General features: G+C 40.3%; 1 protein-coding gene across 1 annotated transcript in view; it reads left to right on the forward strand.

Annotated features, from left to right (window-relative positions):
* RASGEF1C (RasGEF domain family member 1C) overlaps nt 1-16543 on the forward strand; it is a 71415-nt gene extending 54872 nt beyond the window's left edge. The window contains exons 9-12 of the mRNA XM_044659816.1: nt 6777-6872; nt 9001-9124; nt 15059-15131; nt 16444-16543. Of these exons, the coding sequence (XP_044515751.1) occupies nt 6777-6872; nt 9001-9124; nt 15059-15131; nt 16444-16543 (393 nt within the window). The remainder of the gene's footprint in view (nt 1-6776; nt 6873-9000; nt 9125-15058; nt 15132-16443) is intronic.
* Nucleotides 16544-23565: the final 7022 nt, after the last annotated feature.

Below are 23565 nucleotides of genomic sequence, written 5' to 3' on the forward strand. Positions count from 1 at the left end.
TCTCAGAATGATAATTTTTATAGCTAATGAGAACCCTGAACAAATGCAGTTTTAAATTACTCAGCCTGTTGAGTTTGGGATTTGAATGGGTTTTTTTTTTTTTTTAAGAGGTCCGACTATTGGCACAAAAGATTGAGATAAAGCCCAGGCTAGCTTTTCAGTGCAGAACCTGTGAGATGAATAACTTAAGGCTCTAATTGATTGGTTAATTTGACATGCAGATGGGCCGTGCTTTTAAAGGAGCACATGAGTAGACTAGCAAGGGCCCTTGGCGTGCATAGCATTTTAAAACATGGCTTAGAAGGAGGCAGGCAGGGGAAGAATAAGACTTGAGTAGTAGAGATTGCCACAGACACTACAACACTTTCAAAATTCAAGGACAGGTCCCAGCTACTATTTCCTAGTATTGGAGTTTGATTCAAATCATCTAAGTGTCACATGACCCTCTTGCCAAGTAAAAGTAGCAAGTGGCTTTGGATTTTTCTAAAAAGATTATTCACAGGAGCAGCTAGGTGGCCCAGTGGATTAAGAGCCAGGTCTGGATATGGAAGGTTCTGGGTTCAAATCTGAAATCAGATACTTCCTGGTTATGTGACCCTGGGCAAGTTAGTTAACCCCCATTGCCTAGCCCTTGCTACTCAGGAGGCAAGGGTTTAAAAAAAAAAAAAAAGACTATTTATTAAACCTGTGCAATCACATTGTAGGGTCATTAGAGACACAGGGACCCATCAAGTCCAAATTCCTCATTTTAATAGATGAGGAAACTGAGGATAGGAGAGGGATAATAGATATAGGAATGAGAGGGGACTTAAAGGTCATTTAGTCTCACCTTCTCATTTCACAGATGAGAAAAACTGAGATCCAGAGTGGTTAAGTATCTTTCCTGAGATCGCACAGGGTGGCAGAGCTGGGATTCAAAACCACGTCTTCTGACCCTAAATATAATTCTCTTACCCTACACCATTTTAGCTTTTTTTGGTTGAGTAGTTTCAGTCTTGTCTGCCTCTTCATGACTCTATTTGAGATTTTCTTGAGAAAGATACTGGAGTGGCTTGCCATTTCCTTCTCCAACTCATTTTGAGGAAAGTGAGGGAAACAGGATTAAGTGACTTGTCTAGGGTTACACAAACTAATAAGTGGCTGAAGCCAAATTTGAACTCATGAAGATGAGGTTTTTTTTTTAACCCCTATCTTCCATCCGAAAATCAATACTGTGAATTGATTCCAAGGCAGAAAGGCAATAAAGGTCAGGCAACAGGAGTTAAGTGACTTGCCCAGGGCCACCAAGCTATCCCATTTCATCATATTTTCCAATTTACGATTTTCTGTCAAGTCATTCTTATCTGACCACCACACTTTGTAGCCACCTCCAAAGCAAGCTGTCTATAAGCCACCCCTGGGTCCCTGGGCTACATAACCCTGGAACCAGGTCACTGAATTACTTCCTGGCCATCTCTTCTCTCCAATTCTAATTCCCCATAGGTTCAAACTCCTTGAGGATAGGGGATTGTCTTGAATTTGTACTTATTTCCCCAACACTTAGCAGAGGTTGGCACATATCAGGCATGCAATAAATACTTTTCATTCATTGTTTTCAAGATGAACATTATGGGGTATCAGTTAATCTAGTGTGATGAAATGAAAAGAATGCAAGATTTGGAGTGAGTCTGGATTTGAATGGCAATTTTGCTTAATTACCTGTATGACTTTGGGTAGGCTCTTTCTCCATTCTGGGCCTTAGTCACATCTATAAAATGAGGAAATTAATTTCTCTCAGCCTTAGTTTCCTCATCTGTAAAATGGGGATGATAATAAAAGCCTATGTCACAGCCCTGTGATAATATATGTGAAGGGGACAGCTGGGTAGCTCAGTGGATTGAGAATCAGGCCTAGAGATGGGAGGTCCTAGGTTCAAATCCGGCCTCAGACACTTCCCAGCTGTGTGACCCTGGGCAAGTCACTTGACCTCCGTTGCCCACCCTTACCACTCTTCCACGTATGAGCCAATACACAGAAGTTAAGGGTTAAACAACAAAAAAAAGATAATATATATGTGAAGTACTTTGCAAACCATAAAAGGCTAAATGAATGCTTTATTATTATCATTACCATTATCATCACCAATTTACAGATGAGAAAACTGAGGCTCAGGGAAATGAAGTGAATTGCCTAAGGTCCCAGAGGTGTGAAGCATCAGAGGCAATATTTGAACCTATGCCATCTGCCTCCAGAGATAATGTACACCCAATCTGGGTTCCGCAAATCTTGATTGCCAAGTTGTGATTGTTCCCTCCCATTCTTTTACTCTAGCCCCAAGAATTACTTGAGATTACAGAGGTACACTTTGTTTGCCCAGCTTATACACACATTGAACAGTTATTTTTACAGCAAGCTGTTGTTGAGTCTTTTTCAGTTGTGTCTGACTCTTTGTACCCCCATTTGAGTTTCTCCTTAGCAAATATACTGGAAAGGTTCGCCACTTCCTTCTCCAGCTCATTTGACAGATGAAGAAACTGAAGCAAACAGGGTTAAGTGACTTGCCCAGGGTCACAGAGTTACTAAGTACATAAGGCTTGATTTGAATTCAGGTCTTCCTTACTCCAGGCTCAGTACTCTATCTACTGGACCACCTACCTATCTGCCCAATTACAGTAAGCTAGAAAGCAGATATTCAAAGCACTCCTCCTTGTGGGTAGCAATGCAGACCTGCCTAGGCCTTCTCTCTCTCACATCTTTTGGCTGATAGAATCTGATTTTCTAAGACAGAATGGCAAGGGCTAGGCCAGTGATGGCGAACCTTTTAGAGACCAAGTGCCCATACTTAAACCCTTATGCCACATGTGAATTCCTGCCTTACCCCAGACAGGGGAGGGAGGAAGCACTTCCATTGGGCTACTGGGCAGAGGGGCAGGTGATGAGAGAACTGTCTTCAGGTGCTGTAGAGAGGGGGAGGAGAGCAGCCCACTCTGGCATGCATGCCATAGGTTCACCAACATGGGACTAGGTAGTCAGGGCTAAATAATTTGCCTAGGGTCACTTAGCTAGAAAGTGTCTGAGGTCAGATTTGAACTGAAGTCCTCCTAACACCAGACTTAGTACTTTATCTACTGAGCTACCTTTGTGTGATCCATCTTAGCCAAGACACTCAACAAGTCCCCAATAGCCCTGAAAATAGTAGTATTAATTAATGAGATCAAAGATGAGGCACTGGCATCTACCCTAAAGACCATAGGACTTTTCCATGTGACTTGCAGCTGAACTTTTCCATATGTGTTGTCTCGCTCCTTAGAATGCGGGCTTCTTGAAAGCATTGTCTGTCTTAGTTTTCTTTGTGTATCTCCAGGGCACAGTGAGGAACTTTGCACAAGTAAGGGCTCAGTAATTGAAAGCATCTATTGAGCCTTACTTTGTGCCAAGTATTATGCTATTCATTCATTCATTCATTCTACTTCTCCAGGCCATAGGTGTCCTCATGGGTAAAATGAAAAAGTTGAATTGGATGATCTCTATAGTCCCTTTCCACCTTAAATCTTAGAACCCCTAAATGCCTAGGACATCTCCCTATTCAGAGCATGGGACTGAAGATAAAGAAACTCATAAATGCTGCCCCCAATGATACATTTCTTAAGTAGATTCCTTAGAGCCAGTAATAAAGCAGAGAAAGCTCCCAGGAGCCTTGTCATTACTGGGAATCAATTTTACCTGTTAAGATTCAGAAAACCTGTGTCCAGATTCTAGTCCTGCATTGACTAACCTTATATGAAATTGAGCATATTACTTTCCCCTTTCTAAAACTCAGTTTCCTCAACTGTCCAATAAAAATGATACTTCCTGAGTAGAACTGTAAAATTTAGCAATTTTAAAGGGCACTAATACCACATATGTTCATTAAACAGCATAGAAACTTAAATTTAGCATATACTTAATAGGAATAATTAGTTACATAAGGAAACCCCCAGATGGAATACAAAACCTGGCCACCTGCCACCATGCTACAGTTGAGCCCTCCTCTGTAGTAGAGTGACCCTGCTAGATCTTTGGGTTGCTTTTGCCCTCACTCCAACTGAATTTTCATAAAAAGAAGATTTGGATATTTAGAGCAACTATTTTTATGGTGGCAAAGAACTAGAAATGGAGAGGATGCCTATCAATTGGAGAGTGGCTGGTGTTATAAAGAAATGAGTAATCTGCATGGGTCAACGAACGCAATTTGGGTGTGAGGAAGGATAAAGGGGATATAGGTGATTATAAGGTGATTGGAGGAGGAAAGAAGGTATGGGAACGTATGTAAGAGATAAAGGAAATGGGGTATGTAGAAGAGGGCAGCTCAAACAGGTTTATTCCCAGAGGCTTGAGACAGAGAATACAGGGAGGAAACTAAGGCCAGTAAGAAATGTTAAGGTTTGGCTAGAGAAGTTCTATTCTTAGTTTCTCAAGTCTCTTGAGGGAGAAGTCAAGAGGGCCCCTCCCTGCCACTCAAACTGATGACTGGAGAAAGTCCTTGGGTAGGTACTTCCTGCCAAGATGGATGCCCCCAGCTCCCCTCAAGGAAATAGAAGAAAAATGATTCCTTCCCCTTGAGCCCTTGTCTTAATTTTTGACACAATGATTCACCAGAGGGTTTGGATAGATAACAAGGGGATTTATTAATACCAGGGTCAGTCAGAAGGGGAGAGGGGTTCAGGGTTTTCTAACTGCTGCTAGGGAGAGGGGTGAGGGTGGGGGATGGGTCGCGGAGAGGTTTAGACAGAGAGAGTCCAGCTCTCCCAGTCAGGAAGATTTGACTGCCTTTTAAGTAAAGTCTTTATCAACTCATTAAAACTAGGGGTAATTTATTTGAGGATACTCTACTTGCCTATAGAAACTAAACCCACAATGTCTAATCACCAAGCCCTCCCTTCCACCCAGGACCCAAAGGAAATTCAGGGAAGGGGAGGGATGGAGATGGGAGATCAGGGAGAGGTCCAGAGAAATGAGATAGGTCCAAATTTCCCCAAGACAAAATAAGCGCAGGCCAAGGCCGAAGCAGTTAGGCCAAAGCCAACAGGTTAAGTCAAAGCAAAAGCCTCCAGCCACAGCGAAAGCGAAAGCCAGAAGGTAAAAGCTCTATCAGTTGGAACTTCACCTCTATTTATAGTTTCAAATCCTAACTGACTTTCTGAAGATTCTAAGATGTTTAACTGACTTTTTGTGACCCTTAGAAATTACAGAAGCAAAAAGTTTCTGTTAGCTACCTTGCATTACACTGGACATGTTATAGTACATAATCATGATGAAAAATTATTGTGCTATAGCAGTGATTCCCAAAGTGGGCACTACGGCCCCCTGGTGGGTGCTGCAGTGATCCAGGGGAGCAGTGATGGCCACAGGTGCATTTATCTTTCCTATTAATTACTATTAAAATTTAAAAAAATTAATTTCCAGGGGGCTAAGTAATATTTTTTCTGGAAAGGAGGTGGTAGGCCAAAAAAGTTTGGGAACCACTGTGCTATAGGAAATGGCAAGCAGGATGATTTCAGAAAAACCTGGAAAGATTTATGTTAACTGATAGAAAGTGAAATAAGCAGAACTCAGAGAACATTGTACACAGTAAAAGTAATATTGTAACTATATTCAACTGTGAAAAACTTAGCTACTCTGATCAGTTCAGTGATCCATGATGATTCTAAAGGACCCGTGATATAAAATATCATCCACTTCCAGAGAAAGAATGCAAATTGAAGCATATTTTTTCCTCTTTATTTTTCTTGCCCCCAGCAACAACATGGCTAATGTGGAAATATGCTTTACATAGTTTCATATTTATAATATGTATTACATTTTTTTTTGCCTTCTCATTTGGTGGGTGAGTGGCTAGGGAAGAGAGAATATAGAACTGAATATTTAACTTAAAGAAATAGATTTGAAGGTGCTTTTCATGCTGCTTCTCCTGGTCGACTTTTTTGATGTTTGCTCAGGCTCAAAAAAGTTAATACTCATTCTGATCCTATGGTCACTCTAAGAAACCAATGAGATGATGAATGGAAGGAGATTTATAAACTCTGAAATGCTGTACACCAGGCAGGATTGCCAGTGTTGCAGTATTTGCCTGTAATTTATGAGCAAATGAATTTTGATAACTGTTTGTTTTACTCTTGCAAGATGAAGAAAAGTTTCAGTAACTTATTTTCACTCAGCTGACTACTTTTTAAAATTAAATTAAATTTTGTTTAATTACATGTAGAAAGTATTTTTGGCCATTACTTTCTGACATTTTGCAATTTAGATTCTCTCCTATCCTTTTCCCCCAGCTCCCTTGCAGAGATAGTAAATAGTCTGAGATAGGTTATACTAGTGCCGTTATAAAATGCATATTTCCATATTCCCCATTTAGTGGGTGAAGATGTGTCACAAATACAATAAAAACTCATGAAGGAGAAGAAGTGAAGATGGCATGTTCTGATCTATAATCAGATTCCAACAGTTAATTCTTTGACTGTGGATAACATTTTAATTTTTTTTTTTTATCATTAGTCCCTTGGGGTCATCTTGGAACTTTGTTTTGCTGATAATCGTTTAGTCCTTCATTGTTGATCATTATGATGGAAAATTATATACAATATGTACATTGTATATATTTCATATACAATATTTATGTTACTGTATACACTGTTCTCTTGGTTCTGCTTACTTTGTATCAGTTCATATAAGCCTTTCCAGGTTTTTCTGAAATTATGACTTTCTCCTGCTGATGGAAAATTCTGAGTAAACTAACTCCCCTTTCCTTTGCTTAACAGATAGTCATTCCTTTCTTCAGCCTGCTGATCAAAGACATATACTTTTTGAATGAAGGATGTGCCAACCGCCTTCCAAATGGACATGTCAACTTTGAAGTAAGATTGAAAATCTCTCCTGTACCTCTATCTCTAACACCCTACCCAAAGCTTAATATCTCAGCTTCCATTGTCCTAACAAAGCAATTAAGCTAGAAGCATTCGTTAAGTGCCTACTGCATACCAGACACTTTGGGCTACAAATACAAAGAATGTAATGATTCTATGCCCTCAAGAAGCTTCTATTCTATCAAAGGAAACAAATAGCTATATAAGTATCTTGTTGTTGTTCAGTCATTTGAGTAGTGTCCAACTCTCATTTGGAGTTGTCTTAGCAAAAATACTGAAGTGGTTTGCCATTTCCTTCTCCAGCTCATTTTACAAATAAGGAAACTGAGATAAACAGAATTAAGTGACTTGTCCAGGATCACACAGTAAGTGTCTGAGGCTAGATTGAATTCAGAAAGTTGAGTTTTCTTAACTCCAGGTCTGTAACTATAGCCACTGTGCCACTTAGCTACATATAGAGTCGTCCCTTGCTATATTGTGATTTACTTATCGCCGTTTGACTTATCGGGTTTTTTAAAAATATATGTCTAATTCTATATCATGGAGTTTTTGCTATATTGTAGGATTTTGCAGATGAATGACATATCATACTGTACACAATTGAAATGCAGTACACCACTACTGCTTGTGCAAGTTTGCCAACATGAGATTGTACATGGTACATTATTGGCTGAAAGGTGACCAACCACAGCCCTGTGTCCTGTATCCTGGGAGCTGATAGACTCAGTGTTTATAAGAGTGTGGGAAAAGTTAATAAGAATATGGAAAAGGTTTATAAGAGAGTGAGAAGGGTTTATACAGCCTTAAAATATATATAAATAAATAATAAAATGGCATTACTTTGTGGATTTTCACCTATCACAGGGGTCTCTGGAATGTAACTCCTGCAATAGGTGAGAGATCACCATATTAGTATATGCTGAATACATGGGAAGGTGATCAGTACAAATAAATACAGGAGATTTCAAATATTTGGTGAGAAAACAGACTCGGAGAAATAAAATTATTTTTTCCAAAATGACAGAACTAGGAAGAATCATTAGGTAGGTAAGAAGGGAGCCAGTTTACATTTTGTGTCCAAAGATCACATATAGTTCAAGAGTTTGGTATTTTTATTTTGAACTCAAATACCCTCCCAAAATAGAGCATTTCTGGATACCAAACAAGACACACACACACACACACACACACACACACACACACACACACACACACAAAATATATTATACATCTGTATGATTGAGTCAAATATCAGTTCTAAGAGAGAAGAGCCAATAAGATAAGGACTAGGTAATTGAGGTGTAAAATGACTTACCCAGGATCACATAGCTAGGAAGTATCTGTGGCCAAATTTGAACTCAGGTCCTTCCAACTCCAGATCTGAACCACTTAGCAGCCTCACCACAAATTACCTTCAAAACTGTCCTTTTGGGCTTCCTTCTGACTTTCCTTTTGTTTTCTTCTATACATTTAAAAAAAATGTTTTGTGGCTCCTCTCCTTTGGTATTAGAATTGCTAACTTACCCTCTCCCAACAAACATCCTCAGAGAGAGAGAGAGAGAGAGACAGACAGACAGACAGACACAGAGAAAGAGAATGCTTTATAACAAATAAGCATACTCAAGCAAAATGATTTCACATAGTGGCATGTCTAAAAACATGTGTCTCTTCCTGTGCCTTGAGTCCATCATCTCTCTGTCTACTAGGGAAAAGAATATGTACACATAAATACATATGTATGTGTATGTGTGTGTGTGTATATATATATATATAAAGTAAATACAAAATAATGGAGTGCAGGGAAAGGAACACTACTAGATGGGGTCATTAAGAAAGGCTTTGTGTAGGAGATAGTTGCTAAGCTGAGCTTCAAGAGGAAGCTAGGAAGAGGCAGAGGCAAGGGAGGAATGCATTCCAGGAATAGAGGAATAGCCTAAGAAGGGAACTAGAACATCAGCAAGAAGGCCAGGTTGACCAGACTACAGAACCCACAAAAATTAGTAATGCATAATAAGCCAGGAACAGTAAGTTGGAACCCAATTTCAGTGAAAGATTTTGAATATCAGACCAGTGAGTTTATATTTGCATCCTATCAACTTCTTTTTATTATTCCTCCTAGAAATTTCTGGAGCTGGCTAAACAAGTTGGGGAGTTTATAACATGGAAACAAGTAGAATGCCCATTTGAACAAGATCCCAACATTACCCACTACTTACACACTGCTCCCATCTTCACTGAGGATGGTAAGTAAAACCTCCCCCATCCTACCCCCCATGATATATGACTCTGCCTTCATCTATTATTATAATTATTATGCCACTACCCTTGGCCCATTTCTCTCAACAGTTATATAAAATAGGCAGCTTTGTCCTAGACAGGGCAGGAAATATCCCTTCTCAAGCCAGCCTGACATCTCTACTCTCAGCAGTCACTTTCCCAGTCATGCCTCATAGACTCAGCTGTTCTACAGGATAGAAATCCTAAGTGATGCCGCCACCTCTCGCCCCTTGAAATGAGTTTTCCTCTTTACAGATGAGTTTTAAAAGACATGCATTAGGACCTTGAGTTTGGAATAATGGGATGAACCAAACCAGCCTTTTCTTAGTCCTAGGTGCAGATTATTAGAGCTGGAAGGGGCTTTAAAACACAGAATATGATCAGTGGAAGGGGCCCTAAAGTAGCACATAAAGAAGACAGTCATAACTATAAGATTTTACAGTACCAGCTCCTTATTTTATTGGCTGGGGAAGAAATTGAAGGCTTAAGTTGAAGGGACTTCCGCCAGGTCTCACAGCTGGTTGTAGTGGGGCCAGGACTCCAACCCAGGTCTCCTGACTCCAGCTGTCAAAATCCTGATGGTTTCATTTTAGTAGAGTTTCTCCCATCAGAGCAGCATTGATGATTCTCTTTCCTTTAGAAGGTTTTCTGGACTCATCCAAGTTAATCAGGGCAGGCATCTGTGCCTCCCCAGAATGTATGAAAGTCACAACATAGCAAGGAAAATTAGGCTCAGTAGATTGCCTAAAAGCAGTCATTAACATGATTAAAGGGAACAGGACAGACCAGGCTAACTGTAGCCAGGCTTGGTGTCCTGAGGGTAGGTAGATAGAAGGCGTGGCTAACTCTCCACTGCCCTTCAAAGGTTACTAGGCTGGGATAGGAACTAACCTCCCTGCCCTTCATTACTTCCACTCCCAATTCTCCCATTACAAGGCCGGTTCAAATTAGCTTCAAGGAGAGGGCCACATTCTAAGTCAGTAGGACACTTGACCTGTCCTCCCCCCTCCCCCCAACAACGCTGAAAGGCAGAGAGAAGATGAAGGGGAGGGAAAGCCAAAGCTGATCCCCTTATAAGCCCACAAGAGAAAAATGGCAGAATGTATTCCATAATGAAAAGGATGGAATAGTAATGGATGTGGAAGGAAATATGTATTTATAGGCCAGGAGGAACCACAGAGTGCACAGCTGTTTCACACACCAGAATGAGAAACATACAGGTGTACTTTGCTTTCAGCAAATTGAAGGTAGTTCTAATGTTGGGAAGGTAAAAAAGATACTAGGCAAATCGGGCTTTGTTTTGTTTTGGACACATTTTTATTATTTTTCTTTATTAAACAAACATGTTGGATTTGGGAAATATGTAGGATTGGGAGTCAAAAGCCTGGGTCTTAGCTGTGTCTCTGCCACTTACTGTCTGTGGTACAGGTCAAATAGCCTCTCTGAGCCTCTGTTTCCTTTTCTGTAAAACAAAGGAGTTGGAGTCAGTGACCTCTGAGTTCTGGCCTAGCTCAGAATCTCTGATCTTATGGATTTCAATTTTGCCCTACAAAAGGATTCAAAATGGCTTATAATTTTAGAACACCTTAATATGTAAGCAACAGGAACCACTTGTGGTTTCTCCCTATATGTTCTCTTGCAGTCTTCTAGATTACTCATTCATATGTATGTAATTACCTAGTTGTGACCAATATGCACGTTGTTTTTCCTCACACTTTTCTTCACCATTTCATAATCTAAATCATCCTTAGATGTGTCTGTTTTGTAAACTCAAATTTTTACATAGCAGATTTTCTTAAATTGGAAACACACTACACAGAAAGAATCTAATTTACTATTGAGTTGTATTCCAAAAGCTCACTTATAAATTGGTTGATAGATTTTCCTATTAATTCATGATTTTAAACCATTATTTAGGGTTTGGTTCCTAGGCCCTTCTCCCCCTATGACCCAAACCATCTCTTTAAAGTAAAATAAAATACCTCTTCCATATTAAATGAAAACTCTCAGTGTAACTGAAAAAAAAAATCAATTGGGATAAAAAAATAATAGGAAATGATAGTTGTACATGATTAGCTTTCTACCACATAACAACAATTACTTTAATACCTCACATTTACATAGTGTTAAATTAATGAAAAGTTAAATGCTTTAACATTTGCAAAATACTCATAAAATTTATCCCATTTTATCCTTACAACAACCTTGGGCGGCAGGAGATATTATTATCTCCAATTTCAGATAAGGAAACTGAGGCAGACAAGGGCCACAAGGTATAAGGATATTAGAAATTAAGTCTTGTTATATTAGTTTAGAGATAAGAAGTAGAGAAGCTGGCTTGAGAAAGAATTGGAGGTTGAAACAGATCTGAGACAGAGTGCCAGTTTCAAATGTATATTATTTTTACAGTGGTCAGTTTGTGTCAGAAGCGAAATTTGAACTCAGATCTTCCAGAAGCCAAGAAATGGTGTTCTGTCTATGAGAATATCTAATTGCTTCACACCCTGTCTGTAAGTCCTTTCTAGGATTTGAACTCAGGTCCAACTGTAGGTCCAGTGCTCTATCCATTAAAACTACCCAGCTTCCTCAGGGCTTATACTATTGGGAACTAGCCTAGGAACTTACCATTAAACATCATGTTTGTGAAGGGAAGTATTATGATGTATATTGTAAGAGAGGAACAAAAGGTGACCATCTGCTGTCCCACAGACATCTAGCCATAGCCACTAGAGGGCAGGGTCAGAGATGAAGAGACCTGAAAGAACTCAGTAGTGGAAAAGGTACAAGGAAGCTCAGTAGAAATGGTGGGGAGTCACTGAGTGGAGACTGGTGGGACTGGGTTTCCTCTTGCCACCTGCCCTGAATTGCTACTATCGAGCACCTCTGGACCCCCATTACCCAGACTTCTCCTAGATCAGACTCTTAGGATCCATATTCCAACATCCAACCTGACTCCAAAAGGGAATAAGGCAATAGTCACAGTAAAGGAAAACAACATTAAATATTTCAAAACAGTAATCAATGTAATGACTAATCATGACTTGAGAATGACTAGATGGTGAAACACACATGTCTTCCTTTTCTTAGCAGAAGGGTGGAGGATTCTGGGTGTGGAATGAGGCATATGTTGTCAGATGTGACCAGTGAGCACTGCTGATTCATTTTCATTAGTTATACTTCATTATGTTCTGTTGTGGGACTGGGGAGTGGGGTGGTCATTAGAAAATTAGACCTTAATGGGAAAGAAAGAGCATCAATAAAACACTCATTCACAAGAAAATGACTACACTGGATTGAGGGTTTTTTTGGCCGTTTAACATTGTTTTCACCCTTTAATGCAGTAGCTTCTGTGGAGCTCAAAATAAGGAGAGCCAGCTTGCCACAGGAAGCCACGTATGTATAGGAATGGCTTGCTATCATGTCTGAAAAGAAAGTCAGTATTTGTTGTCAGGGCATTGTGGGCTATTTAGAAATGCATCACTTTGGCAGCAATAAACCAAATGCCAAAAACCTAATGGGAAAGGGGGGCGGGGCACAGAAATACCTGGAAAATGCCTCATTCTTTCCTCGTCTTCCTCTCTCATCCCCAAGATGAAGCCACAGCAGTTAGTTGTGCTTGTAATGCCACTACAAAGACCTAGGCATAGGCTCAGAGTGCGAAGGGCCCTTAGGGGCTCTCCAGACAAACCTCTTGATTCTCCATGCAAGTAATCTGAAGCCCACTGAGGGACTTGTGAAAGACAGGTAGTGGCAGAAGTAGAACTTCAACCCAAGTCTCCTAAATCCCCAGTCCTTCTCTTTTCTGAGCACCACACCCTTAAATCCTCTTAAATCCTCCCCTAACCCCCATCACACAGACACAGTTTGGCATAGGCTGCCTGGTCCAGGGAGACAAGGAAACACATGCCCAAAACCAAGGTGTCTCAGTCTGACTGGAGTTCTCCCCTACAACACAAGGGATCAGCTGCTGCTGTGTATTGGGTGCACATCACTCGAATGTCATTAAACTGGGAGTGCCACTATTTGGCAGACAGCAAGGATACGCAGTCATGCTCCTGAACCAAGCACGTGTAGGAGGAAAGCTATATTTAACCTTGGTAATTAGGATTGTTAAAGGCTATGTCACTTATTCATGTAATTGAAGAAGCCAGCTGTGTGCAGATGTGGGTGGTGAGACATAGCACAATGCTAGCTTTCATGGTTGTCCTGGGTCAAATGATTCACTGTCAAGTTCAACAAAAGTACCAGGAACTGGGCTTCACCTGCAATGGAGAGCCCCTTCTGGGCCCCATTTGCTACAATTCGCCAACTTTCGTGGTCTTTAGAGGGGATAATGGATGGAAGGATGAGTGAAGAGTCCGAGGGTGTTAGAGAACCCTTTGAGAACTCAGCTGAACTCTTGCCACCACTGTTACTCTTATTAATATATATATTTTACATCCTAGATGGTTAACACATATTGCCCATACCAAAAATAAAAGAAATCACCCAAAGTACCACATTTCTTTTTTTTTTTTCAGTTTGATTTTTTTTTAAACTCTTACCTTCCATCTAAGAATCTATACTGTATATTGGCTCCAAGGAAGAAGAATAGTAAGGGCGAGGCAATGGGGGTCAAGTGACTTGCCCAGGTTCACACAGCTGGGAAGTGTCTGAGGCCAGATTTGAACCTAGCACCTCCCATCTCTAGGCCTGGCTTACTCAGCTGCCCCATCACATTTCTTTTTCATTTGTCCTTCTTAGTTTCAGTTTCAGAAGGATTCAAGATGGGGACATTGGTAGCAATAGAGCAATAATAGGAAGGAGATGACTGAGGTGGCTGGGATCTAGGCTGAGGAATTACCATTGCACATGAACTTGGTGGAACAGTCAAATGTCAAAGCCAGGAATTTGAAGAGAAGACTAGGGCTCAATACAGACACAAGAAGGATCACAGGGAGGAAGGGAACAGAGCTTCTGGGATGAATAGAATAAACAAGCATGATCAACAAGATGGTTATCCGAGCCAGAACTAAAAGAAGCTGATATTTGTGTCTTAGTTGGATTTAGGAATGGTTCCCATCAGGGATTATAAGAATAACCTTTGACTGGGATAGATTTGGGCTTCTTTAAGCAGCTCCTCCTTCCATGCTTTAAAGGGCTCATATCTAGTGGCATGGCTTCTGTCCTTGGGCAGTTGGAGGTCAAGTGGAGTCCAGAAGGAAGAGAAAGCTTCTTCCTTATCCCAGCATCTTATTTGCTCTGTTCTTTCCTAATGGCCAAAAGCCCCTGAACACTAGTATCCCGATAATGCTGATGGTGACATTCACAGAAATTATTTCTTTTAATTTCATCTTTATAGGGAGGGGATCATCATTCTATATGCTAGAAGACAAGTCCTTTTAAAAATGCGAATCATTGTTCAGATGCCAACTACTTAATATATTGGTTTCTTATAAATCTGTCCACTTGTGTAGGAAAAATGAAACTCTTTCCTAAATGCGTGTTGGAAACATTGTAGTGTACTGAACTGGTCTTAGGTGTCAGGAGTCAAGATGGTGTCTAGTATTGACTTTGCCACTTTGTTTAAGTCTCTGCACCTCAGGAGGGTCCCTTGCTTTGTAAATTGAGGGGACTGGATTAGACAATCTCTATGTATCCTTCTAGTTCTTAAAATTCAATAATGTCTAATGATACATTTAGATCTATTCATTGTCTTGCTTTGCCCTTTCTTCCTTTATAATGAGTATTTTGATATTGTAGACACTTTTTTTTAGTACCAAACCAAATGAGGCCCTGTTGACCACATACCTCATAACAAATCAAAAGAACAGGGAAATGGGATACATAGAGTACAGTCCTGTGTGGAACAAAAAAAATGAAGATTTCAGGAATCTAATTATAAATTCCTTTCTGTCTAGGCCTTTATCTGGCTTCTTATGAAAGTGAAAGCCCAGAGAACCAAGTAGAAAAAGAGAGGTGGAAGTCTTTAAGGTAATATTCCTTTTCTAACTCCTTTCTTTAATGCTCATGTCTCCAAAAATCTAGTAACCAAATGAGTTTAACTCATCTTCAATACTGTGACTCTAGAGCAGTGATGACAAACCTATGGCACGAGTGTCAAAGATGGCACACAGAGCACTCTCTCTGGGCATGTGCACTGCACCCCCCCCCACCACCACCACCATTAGAGTTTGCTACTAGAAAGGCAGAGGGACTCAGGTGGAGCTGCTCCCCTCCCCCTCTCCACCGTGCCTGACATTTTTTCACATCACCCACCCCTCCGCCCAACAGCCCAATGGGAGCACACAGAAGTGGGTGGCTCACAGGCAGCAGAGCTGGAGGGGAATGGAGCACTGGGGGCACTCCCCTCCCCTTCTCCACATGTGCCTCTTATCACCTGCCCCTCTGCCCAGTAGCTTAATGGGAGTGCTTCCTCCCTCCCCTGCCTAAGGTAAGGGAGGGTTGGGGCACAGTGCTCCATCTCAGGTGGGGGGGAGAGGGAGGAGGGCTGCTGTGGCACTTGGTCTAGGAGGTGGGGTGGAGGTGGAACCTAGCACTCCATCTCTAAAAGGTTCTCCATCACTGCTCTAGATTATATATGTCAGAAATTATTCACGTTGGGGAATGAGAATTATTCAAAAGACTTCTCAACAAGAATCCCTTCTGTGACTGGGCAGATAATAAATAACATTGCTTAATTACTACATACAAGTAGAATCAACATAATAAAAAAACTAAATGCCAAAGAAATTTTTTAAAAACCAGTAGAGTAACTATAAAAGGTTTCATTTCATCTTTGTCTGTAAATGTTTCAAATTGCAGATCTACTATTTTAGGAAAGACTTGAAGAACAAGGATTTGACAAAGTAGGAAAAGAAAAAAAAAACAGCCAAAATTCTTTGCACTACTGATTCCAAAGATGCCTATTGGGGATTTAGGTGTCAATTTCTTTCTCTTTTTTTGATGAACCACAAAACATGATGAACTGCATTCTCTGCTGAAATTGACAGCATTCTGCACAATTATCCTTTTCTAAACGCTTATATCCTGGAAATGACAGTGGCTGTCACTCATACCCAGGGGCACCAAGACTGCCTGGGTTGATGATTCCCTTGTCTCCGAAGACAGCGTGTCATGCCACGGTGCTACCCCAAAGCTTTGCCAAGCTCACATGATCAAATGGAAACAAAAAAGCCTTTAGTAGGTGCTTCAAGAAGCAGCCTCTGAGTGTGTTCCCAGGACCATGAAATTTCATTGTGTCTAACTCTGTTCAGTCTTGAATGAAAACTTTGTCCTCCAACAGGGATCACCAGCCTACTTGGGTAACGAGTGCATTGCAGTCGAACAAACCAACTACCAAGACAAAGGGCCTGGGGAGCCTTGACATCACAAATTCAACATGACAGGAACTGTCCATTCATGGCTTCCTTCTTTAATCATTGCTTCTCTTTCTGGAACTCAAAGCAGAGGGTTGGCTGAGCGTGAAACAATACTGGCTGCATCAATTGTACCTTCGGCTTCTGCTGATGAAGCACAATGCTCTGAGAGATGGGTTTACCTCTAATTAAGGCATGTGGGTCATTCCCTGGTTCTGCTGATGCAAAGAAATCTCTTCAGTGACATATGATGAAATATAACTGTGTGAAACAGGTCAGTGGGCCAAAATTGATTTTACTTAGTAAATAACTCATAGGTTAAAATTAGTGGCATTTAGTTCTGCCATGACATCTCATTGTTTAAAATATATATATATATATNAAACTTTGTCCTCCAACAGGGATCACCAGCCTACTTGGGTAACGAGTGCATTGCAGTCGAACAAACCAACTACCAAGACAAAGGGCCTGGGGAGCCTTGACATCACAAATTCAACATGACAGGAACTGTCCATTCATGGCTTCCTTCCTTAATCATTGCTTCTCTTTCTGGAACTCAAAGCAGAGGGTTGGCTGAGCGTGAAACAATACTGGCTGCATCAATTGTACCTTCGGCTTCTGCTGATGAAGCACAATGCTCTGAGAGATGGGTTTACCTCTAATTAAGGCATGTGGGTCATACCCTGGTTCTGCTGATGCTAAGAAATCTCTTCAGTGACATATGATGAAATATAACTGTATGAAACAGGTCAGTGGGCCAAAATTGATTTTACTTAGTAAATAACTTATAGGTTAAAATTAGTGGCATTTAGTTCTACCGTGACATCTCATTGTTTAAAATATATATATATATATATATATATATTTATCCCTTGGATCCGAGAGGAACTCGTTATAAATACCACCACGTCATCAAAGTAGAATGAAGAGTCTAGTATCTCAGGGCTCCCAGTCAGTCATTGTTATTGGAGATGGGGAAAGAATGTGCTTGCCATTTCCTCTCCATAAGGTAGATTATAAAATGCGAAAACAATCATGCACTTACAAGAAATAAATAGAGAACCATCCTGCAATGTAATTAACATATTTGCCATAGTCACTCAGATGCTACACTAATAACCCATGTCCATGTTATTTTTGTTCCATTGACTATAGAGCATATTTCTATACATGGGGAAAAGAACAGTCCACAGAATGACTAAACCAATCACTTTGGCCACTTTAATGATCAATAAGGATTGCCTCATTGAGCAGAATTGGCCATGATGATGTTCAATCATTAGGAATAGCCATGTTCAGAGGTTGTATTTGGACCCAGACAAACACAATGCCCCTATTTCTTGGAAAATCTGGCTAAAAGGGCCAGTGAAGTGGGATTATTTCAATAATAATGCTGTCATGAGTCAGTTGAAAGTTTAGATATGTCCAGGGAGCCACATATTAGCCCATGCCTTTGGTGGATAGTTGTTCTGAACAAAGAACACAGAGTAGAAGACCTGTGCATTTATGGATGTCTCGTAGCAATCAAATATTCTGTGCATCCTCAAGTGTCTGGCCTTTCTTGTCACCCCATTAATGAAAAGCCTGAGATGCATAAAGCCCTTCTGTCATACAAACACAATTCATGGGCAATTTGGGGGAGTCGGTTTCCCAGTAGCATCCTGGCCAATCTGATCTGGAATAAACATCTATTTAAAGAATCCCTAGGTGGGCAGGCAGTGCTAGGGTCCGAGCCCTGGGGTTCCCTGTCCATGTAGGCATGTCACAAAAGCCAGTGTTCAATCCAATAAGATTTAGGTTTTTTCCAATGTAAAACAGAGGTGTCAGAGACACTAGTAACCAATTTGTGGTTCCTTAGGAGTTACCCTGGCCCTGTAACACATTCCTAGAATATCTCCAAAAGGGTTAGCTCTAGGATTACCTACCAAACCAAGCCTTTTGGGATAATCGGACCTCCATTGGGGAAGCGCCAGTTGATGTTAGTACTTAGTCGCCACCTGATCCATTGTCTGGTTATCATATTGTCACCCCACCCTATTTTCCCATTCATTTTGAGAGTTTAGCTTTAAGTTCAGCATGGGGATGATTTCCTTTAGCTAGGCAAAGATTCATCATGGTTCCTAAATGGGAATACATTCCAAGATAATGAAAGATTATCCCATTTATGACAGTCTGTTCATTATAGAATCCTTTAACCAGGTGTACACAATGTTACTAGGTCAACCTATCCCACCAATAGGGCTAGGCTCTCTAGAAATACTCTGTGGAGACCTCGATAAGATAGTCAAAGCTGGCAAAAGGTCTCATAGCTGGAAGAGTTTATTGGAATCCTGTCTTGTGGAGAATGATAAGCTTATCTCCTCTCCCCTCCTGGCAATGTGGGAAATGATATATCACAATATAGTACATTGGCCATGTAAACAAGAAACTATAACCACTGAGAATGGTAAACTTTCTCCATTTACACCCAGATCCCCATGTATGCCCCATGTAGGTCCATGCAGAAACAGCTTTTGACATTAAGCAAAGTCATTCGTTTCCCTGCTTTATTTGTGCTCTGTCTTCTATTGCACACATCTAAGTTTGGTAAAGGACATTATTCTGGCAAAGATACAGAATCATAGCTGTGGATAGCTAAACACCATTCATGTGCAAATTAAATGGTCAGTTATTTGTATTTCCCCTCCCCTCCTGTTATTGCAAAACCCACATTCACACTCAATCAGAGGTCACTAGAACCAGTGGATGCTTATCTACCTGCATTATTAAAGGGTTTTGTCTGTGGAAAAACACCTAACACTGAACCTATCTTCCAGAACAAAGAGAATCTAGGCATGTGCAACTCAGCGGTGTGCATCCTGGAGCCCTAGGGAAAGCAAGAGCTTTCCTGAAATCATAGCATGAATTATTCACGTGTGCTTCGCAGCCTGGGCTGCAGAGTGAATATGATCAAATGAGCCTTTGAGGCTTCTCTCTGGGAAGAATGCCAGGAGCCCTGCCCCTCTCCAGGGGCACACCAGTGGCCCCTCAGCACCCATAAGTTGACTTTCAGCAAAAGCAAGAACCTTTCCACAAAGAACACAGATTCCGCAGGTGGCTACTGAGCACTGAATAATGGTTCCAGGTGGTCAGTGGCTTGGCTTGGCTCCAAGCACAGAAAGCCAATTCCACATTCATTCTGCCTGTTCCATACACTGAACGTAAGGATGGGATACAGGGTTCTTCTCTCCCTCTCTGTGAGATGTCAGAGGAAGGGGTTTGATAATGAGCTTGTTTCACTTTTAAAAAGGATTCAGGTCTTTAACACTCATCTACCTTTAACAGGATTCTGTTGTAAATATGTTGTTTTAATTTTTTTTAGAAAAAAACCCTCAATGCTAGTTTGTTTATGATTGTCAAGCCAGTTGATGACATATCTCATATTGCTGAATGTCTAACTGGTCAGCACCAAGGCACTGGTGGGGTTTTTTCTTTCTTTCTTAAAAGAAAAACAGTTCATGTTAGACAGGTTTTTAAAAAATGTAATCACTAGCATCACCAAGTAGGATAAGAATAGGAACTAGACCTATGATCTCCTAAGTACAGGAAACCCATGAGTAGGGAAACTCTTTCTACCAATGCAGGTTGGCACCTTTGCAACAAATGGTCTTAGAGAGATGGAAGGAACATTGAGAGGTTGTGACTTGTCAGGGTTAGCAGAGGCAAGACATAAGCCCACGTCTCCTTGCCTCCAAGGCCATTTCTTTATCCAGATCTCCAGGTTGCCTTTCACCATTAAGTAACAAAAAGAAAATGGCAGGATGTAGGTATTATTTGAAGTACATGAACACTTCTACTTTCAGAATTTGCTGTAGGAAATTTGCCTTGTTACCTGTAAAAGCAGTAGAGATAGTAGGCTGGGTCCATTAGCAGTCACAATCAATCTGTTAGCAAAAATATTTTTCGGAGGAAAGGGAAGAGATTTTCACTTTGAATTTCTCTAGGTCTCAAGTTTAGAGTGAAAATCATTTTTGAATTTTAAAAATCCTTTTCCAGCTTTTGCTTTACCCTACTTGTCTCCTGCAGGGATAGAATCACAGAATTTTTTAACTGAAAAAACCCTAGATATAATCTAGGCAAATCCTTTTATTTGACAGAAGAGAAAATTAAGGCACTGGAAAGTGAGTGATCAGCCCTAGACCAATAATTGCTTGTTGGTGGAGGAGTAAAAACTAAAAAGCCAGGTGTCCTACTCCTCTTGTTGTTGTTCGGTCCTTTCGGTCAACTCCAACTCTTCATGACTCCACATGGGGTTTTCTTGGTGTACTAGAGTGGTTTGCCATTTCCTTCTCCAGCTCATTTTATAGATGTGGAAATCGAGACGAACAGGTTTAAGTGACTTGCCACAGCTAGTAAGTGTCTGAGGCTGGATTTGAACTCAGGAAGATGAGTCTTCCTGACTTCAGACCTGACACTCTATGCATTGTACCACTTATTATTAATCCACAATTGTTTCCACCATAATGCACTGTATCCCAGATAAAAGCGTCACTTTCCAATGACATTCTCCCTTTAGACAGACACTTCACTAGCACAAATGAAGAAAACAACTTGTGTTCAAGAATGTTCAGTAAAATTCTATATTCACATTCTAGATTTCACCAATTTCTAGGTGCAGATAATTCAGATGGAATAAGTTAAATGAAGGTTTCAGAATCGGTCTCCTATTGAACATCTTCCTATGATGAGAGATCATCTAGATACAGTGTCTAGAGGCAAGTTGGTGCCTTTATAAAGCAGTTTGGACTAGATGAAAAATAAAAGGCTGGAGCAAAATCTATTGGGCTTCAACTGAGAAAAAGAAGGCAGGAGTTGCAATCATGATTTCTGACAAAGCCAAAGTAAAAATAGATCTGGTTAAAAGAGATAGGGAAGGTAATTACATACTGATAAAAGGCAACATAAACAATGAAGAAATAGCAGTACTCAGCTGTATGCACCAAATGGTATAGCATCTAAATTTCTAAAGGAGAAACTGGCAGAGCTCAAGGAGGAAATAGATAATAAAACTATACTAGTAGGAAACCAGAACTTTCCTCTATCAGATCTAAATATATCAAACCAAAAAATAAATAAGAAAGAAATAAGAGAGGTAAATGAAATCTTAGAAAAATTAGAGTTAATAGACATATGGAGAAAAATAAAGAGGGTCAAAAAGAAATACACCTTCCTTTTAGCAGCACATGGAACATTCAAAGATTGACCATGTACTAGGGCATAGAAACATGGCAAACGAATGCAAAAAAGCAGAAATAATAAATGCAACCTTATCAGATCATAATGCAATAGATGACCTTTAGAGTCCCTTCTAGCAGGACAGCCATGATCCTGGGATCCTTCCTGAGATCCTTTGGCCTGTCAGCTATAAGAGTGGAGCAAAGCACTAAGACTTTGAAGGTTGCTTAGATGTGGATAAAGCCATCATTCCTCTCCAAGGATGAATCTTAGCTAAAAGCCTGATGGAACATTCTGCCTATCCTGCTACTAGTAGGACACCAGGGAATCCATAGTGCTTTGGTATTTAGGCTCCATAAAGCAACCTCTGAGAGGTAGTATGTATAGCATAGAGGACAGAGGGCCAACCTTGGAATCTAGAAGATCTGAGTTCAAGTCTTGATACTGATAAATGCTGGTTATAGGATCCCAAACAAGTCACTTTTTTTCTTTGTAGCTCAGGTAACCAGCCATCTGAGACTTAAGCTACAGAGCTGCCAATTTGTAAGGGTAGAAGATGTTTCTAAACTGAAAGTTTCTTTCTTAGATGAAACCATAGGTTTGGATAAAAAAAAATATAAACACTAAGAAAATAATTTTTTGAAGTATCCTGCTTGTCCTTTTTTATTTTTCTTCTATTTATTTTTTGTTTGTTTTGGTCATCCATTCCTTTTTTGGTGCTTTACACATAGCTGTATTTAGTAAATATTTGTTGAATTGAACTAAATTCCCGTACAGATGTTTTATAACTGTATCTTGGCAGATAGGCTCTTAGACATCTTAAGACACACAAAAGTCACAAAACTATCTCCTTCATGATGACTATCAAAATCTTTATCTTGGCCACAGTATTCTGAGTGACTGTGTTTCTAAAGCAAAAAGCGTGCCCTCTTAAATCCTGCAGCTGGGAGACATTATGTTGTACTGCAAAGTGGGCAGGATTTGGAATCAGAACTGAATTTGAGTCCTAGCTCTGCCACTTCCTAGCCTTTTGACTGTAGGGACTGAGCCTCAGTTTCCTCATCTGTGAAATCAACATAATAATACTTTCACTACCTACCTCACAGGGTTGTTGTGGGGATCAAATGAGATAATGAATGTGAAAGTGCTGTGTAACTGTAATGTACCATAAAAATGTCAACTGTTTTTCTTTTTATAAGGTTGTTTTGTTCCTATAACAACCAGTGTGGAAGAGACCCCTTGTATGTGGATGAAATAAGTCATCCCCTTTGAGTTGTAGTCTTTCTCAAAGGGACTAATCTGTATAGTACTTTGTTGATGGTGTTTTGTTAACATAATGAGAAGTTCGGGGAGAGAACATCTTTCTTGATAGTTCCCTTGGCCTCAGTTTCCTCATCTGTAAAATGAGGGGGTTGGATTGCCTTGACCTCTGAGGCCAAGGTGTCAATGATTCCAGGAACCTAAGCTTTGTTCTTAATTAACAGTCAGGGCCCATCATTGTGCTCCTGAGAACATATGTAAACAGCCATTTACTATAAAGACAATCAAGGTTAAATGCAATGTAAAAGCCCAACTCTTTGTATATGAAAATGTATATTCAATCTATGTAGGGACTTCTTTAGGGCCCTTGGACCCACTGGACTCTCAGAGCTTCCTTTGATTTTAAGGAAGATAAATGAGATGCCAAAGAGGGAATTTGAACTAGGTTTCAAAGCTTTTCCTCTCTGTGGGCCTTTTTTCATTTAGAGAAATTCTTGCAGATTTTCCATTACTGTAAATTCATAACCCTAAGATTCAGTCAAGACATAGAACAAAAGCAGTCGTCTGATACCTGC

This window comes from Gracilinanus agilis, chromosome 2, assembly GCF_016433145.1.
Source record: "Gracilinanus agilis isolate LMUSP501 chromosome 2, AgileGrace, whole genome shotgun sequence".
NCBI lineage: Eukaryota > Metazoa > Chordata > Mammalia > Didelphimorphia > Didelphidae > Gracilinanus > Gracilinanus agilis.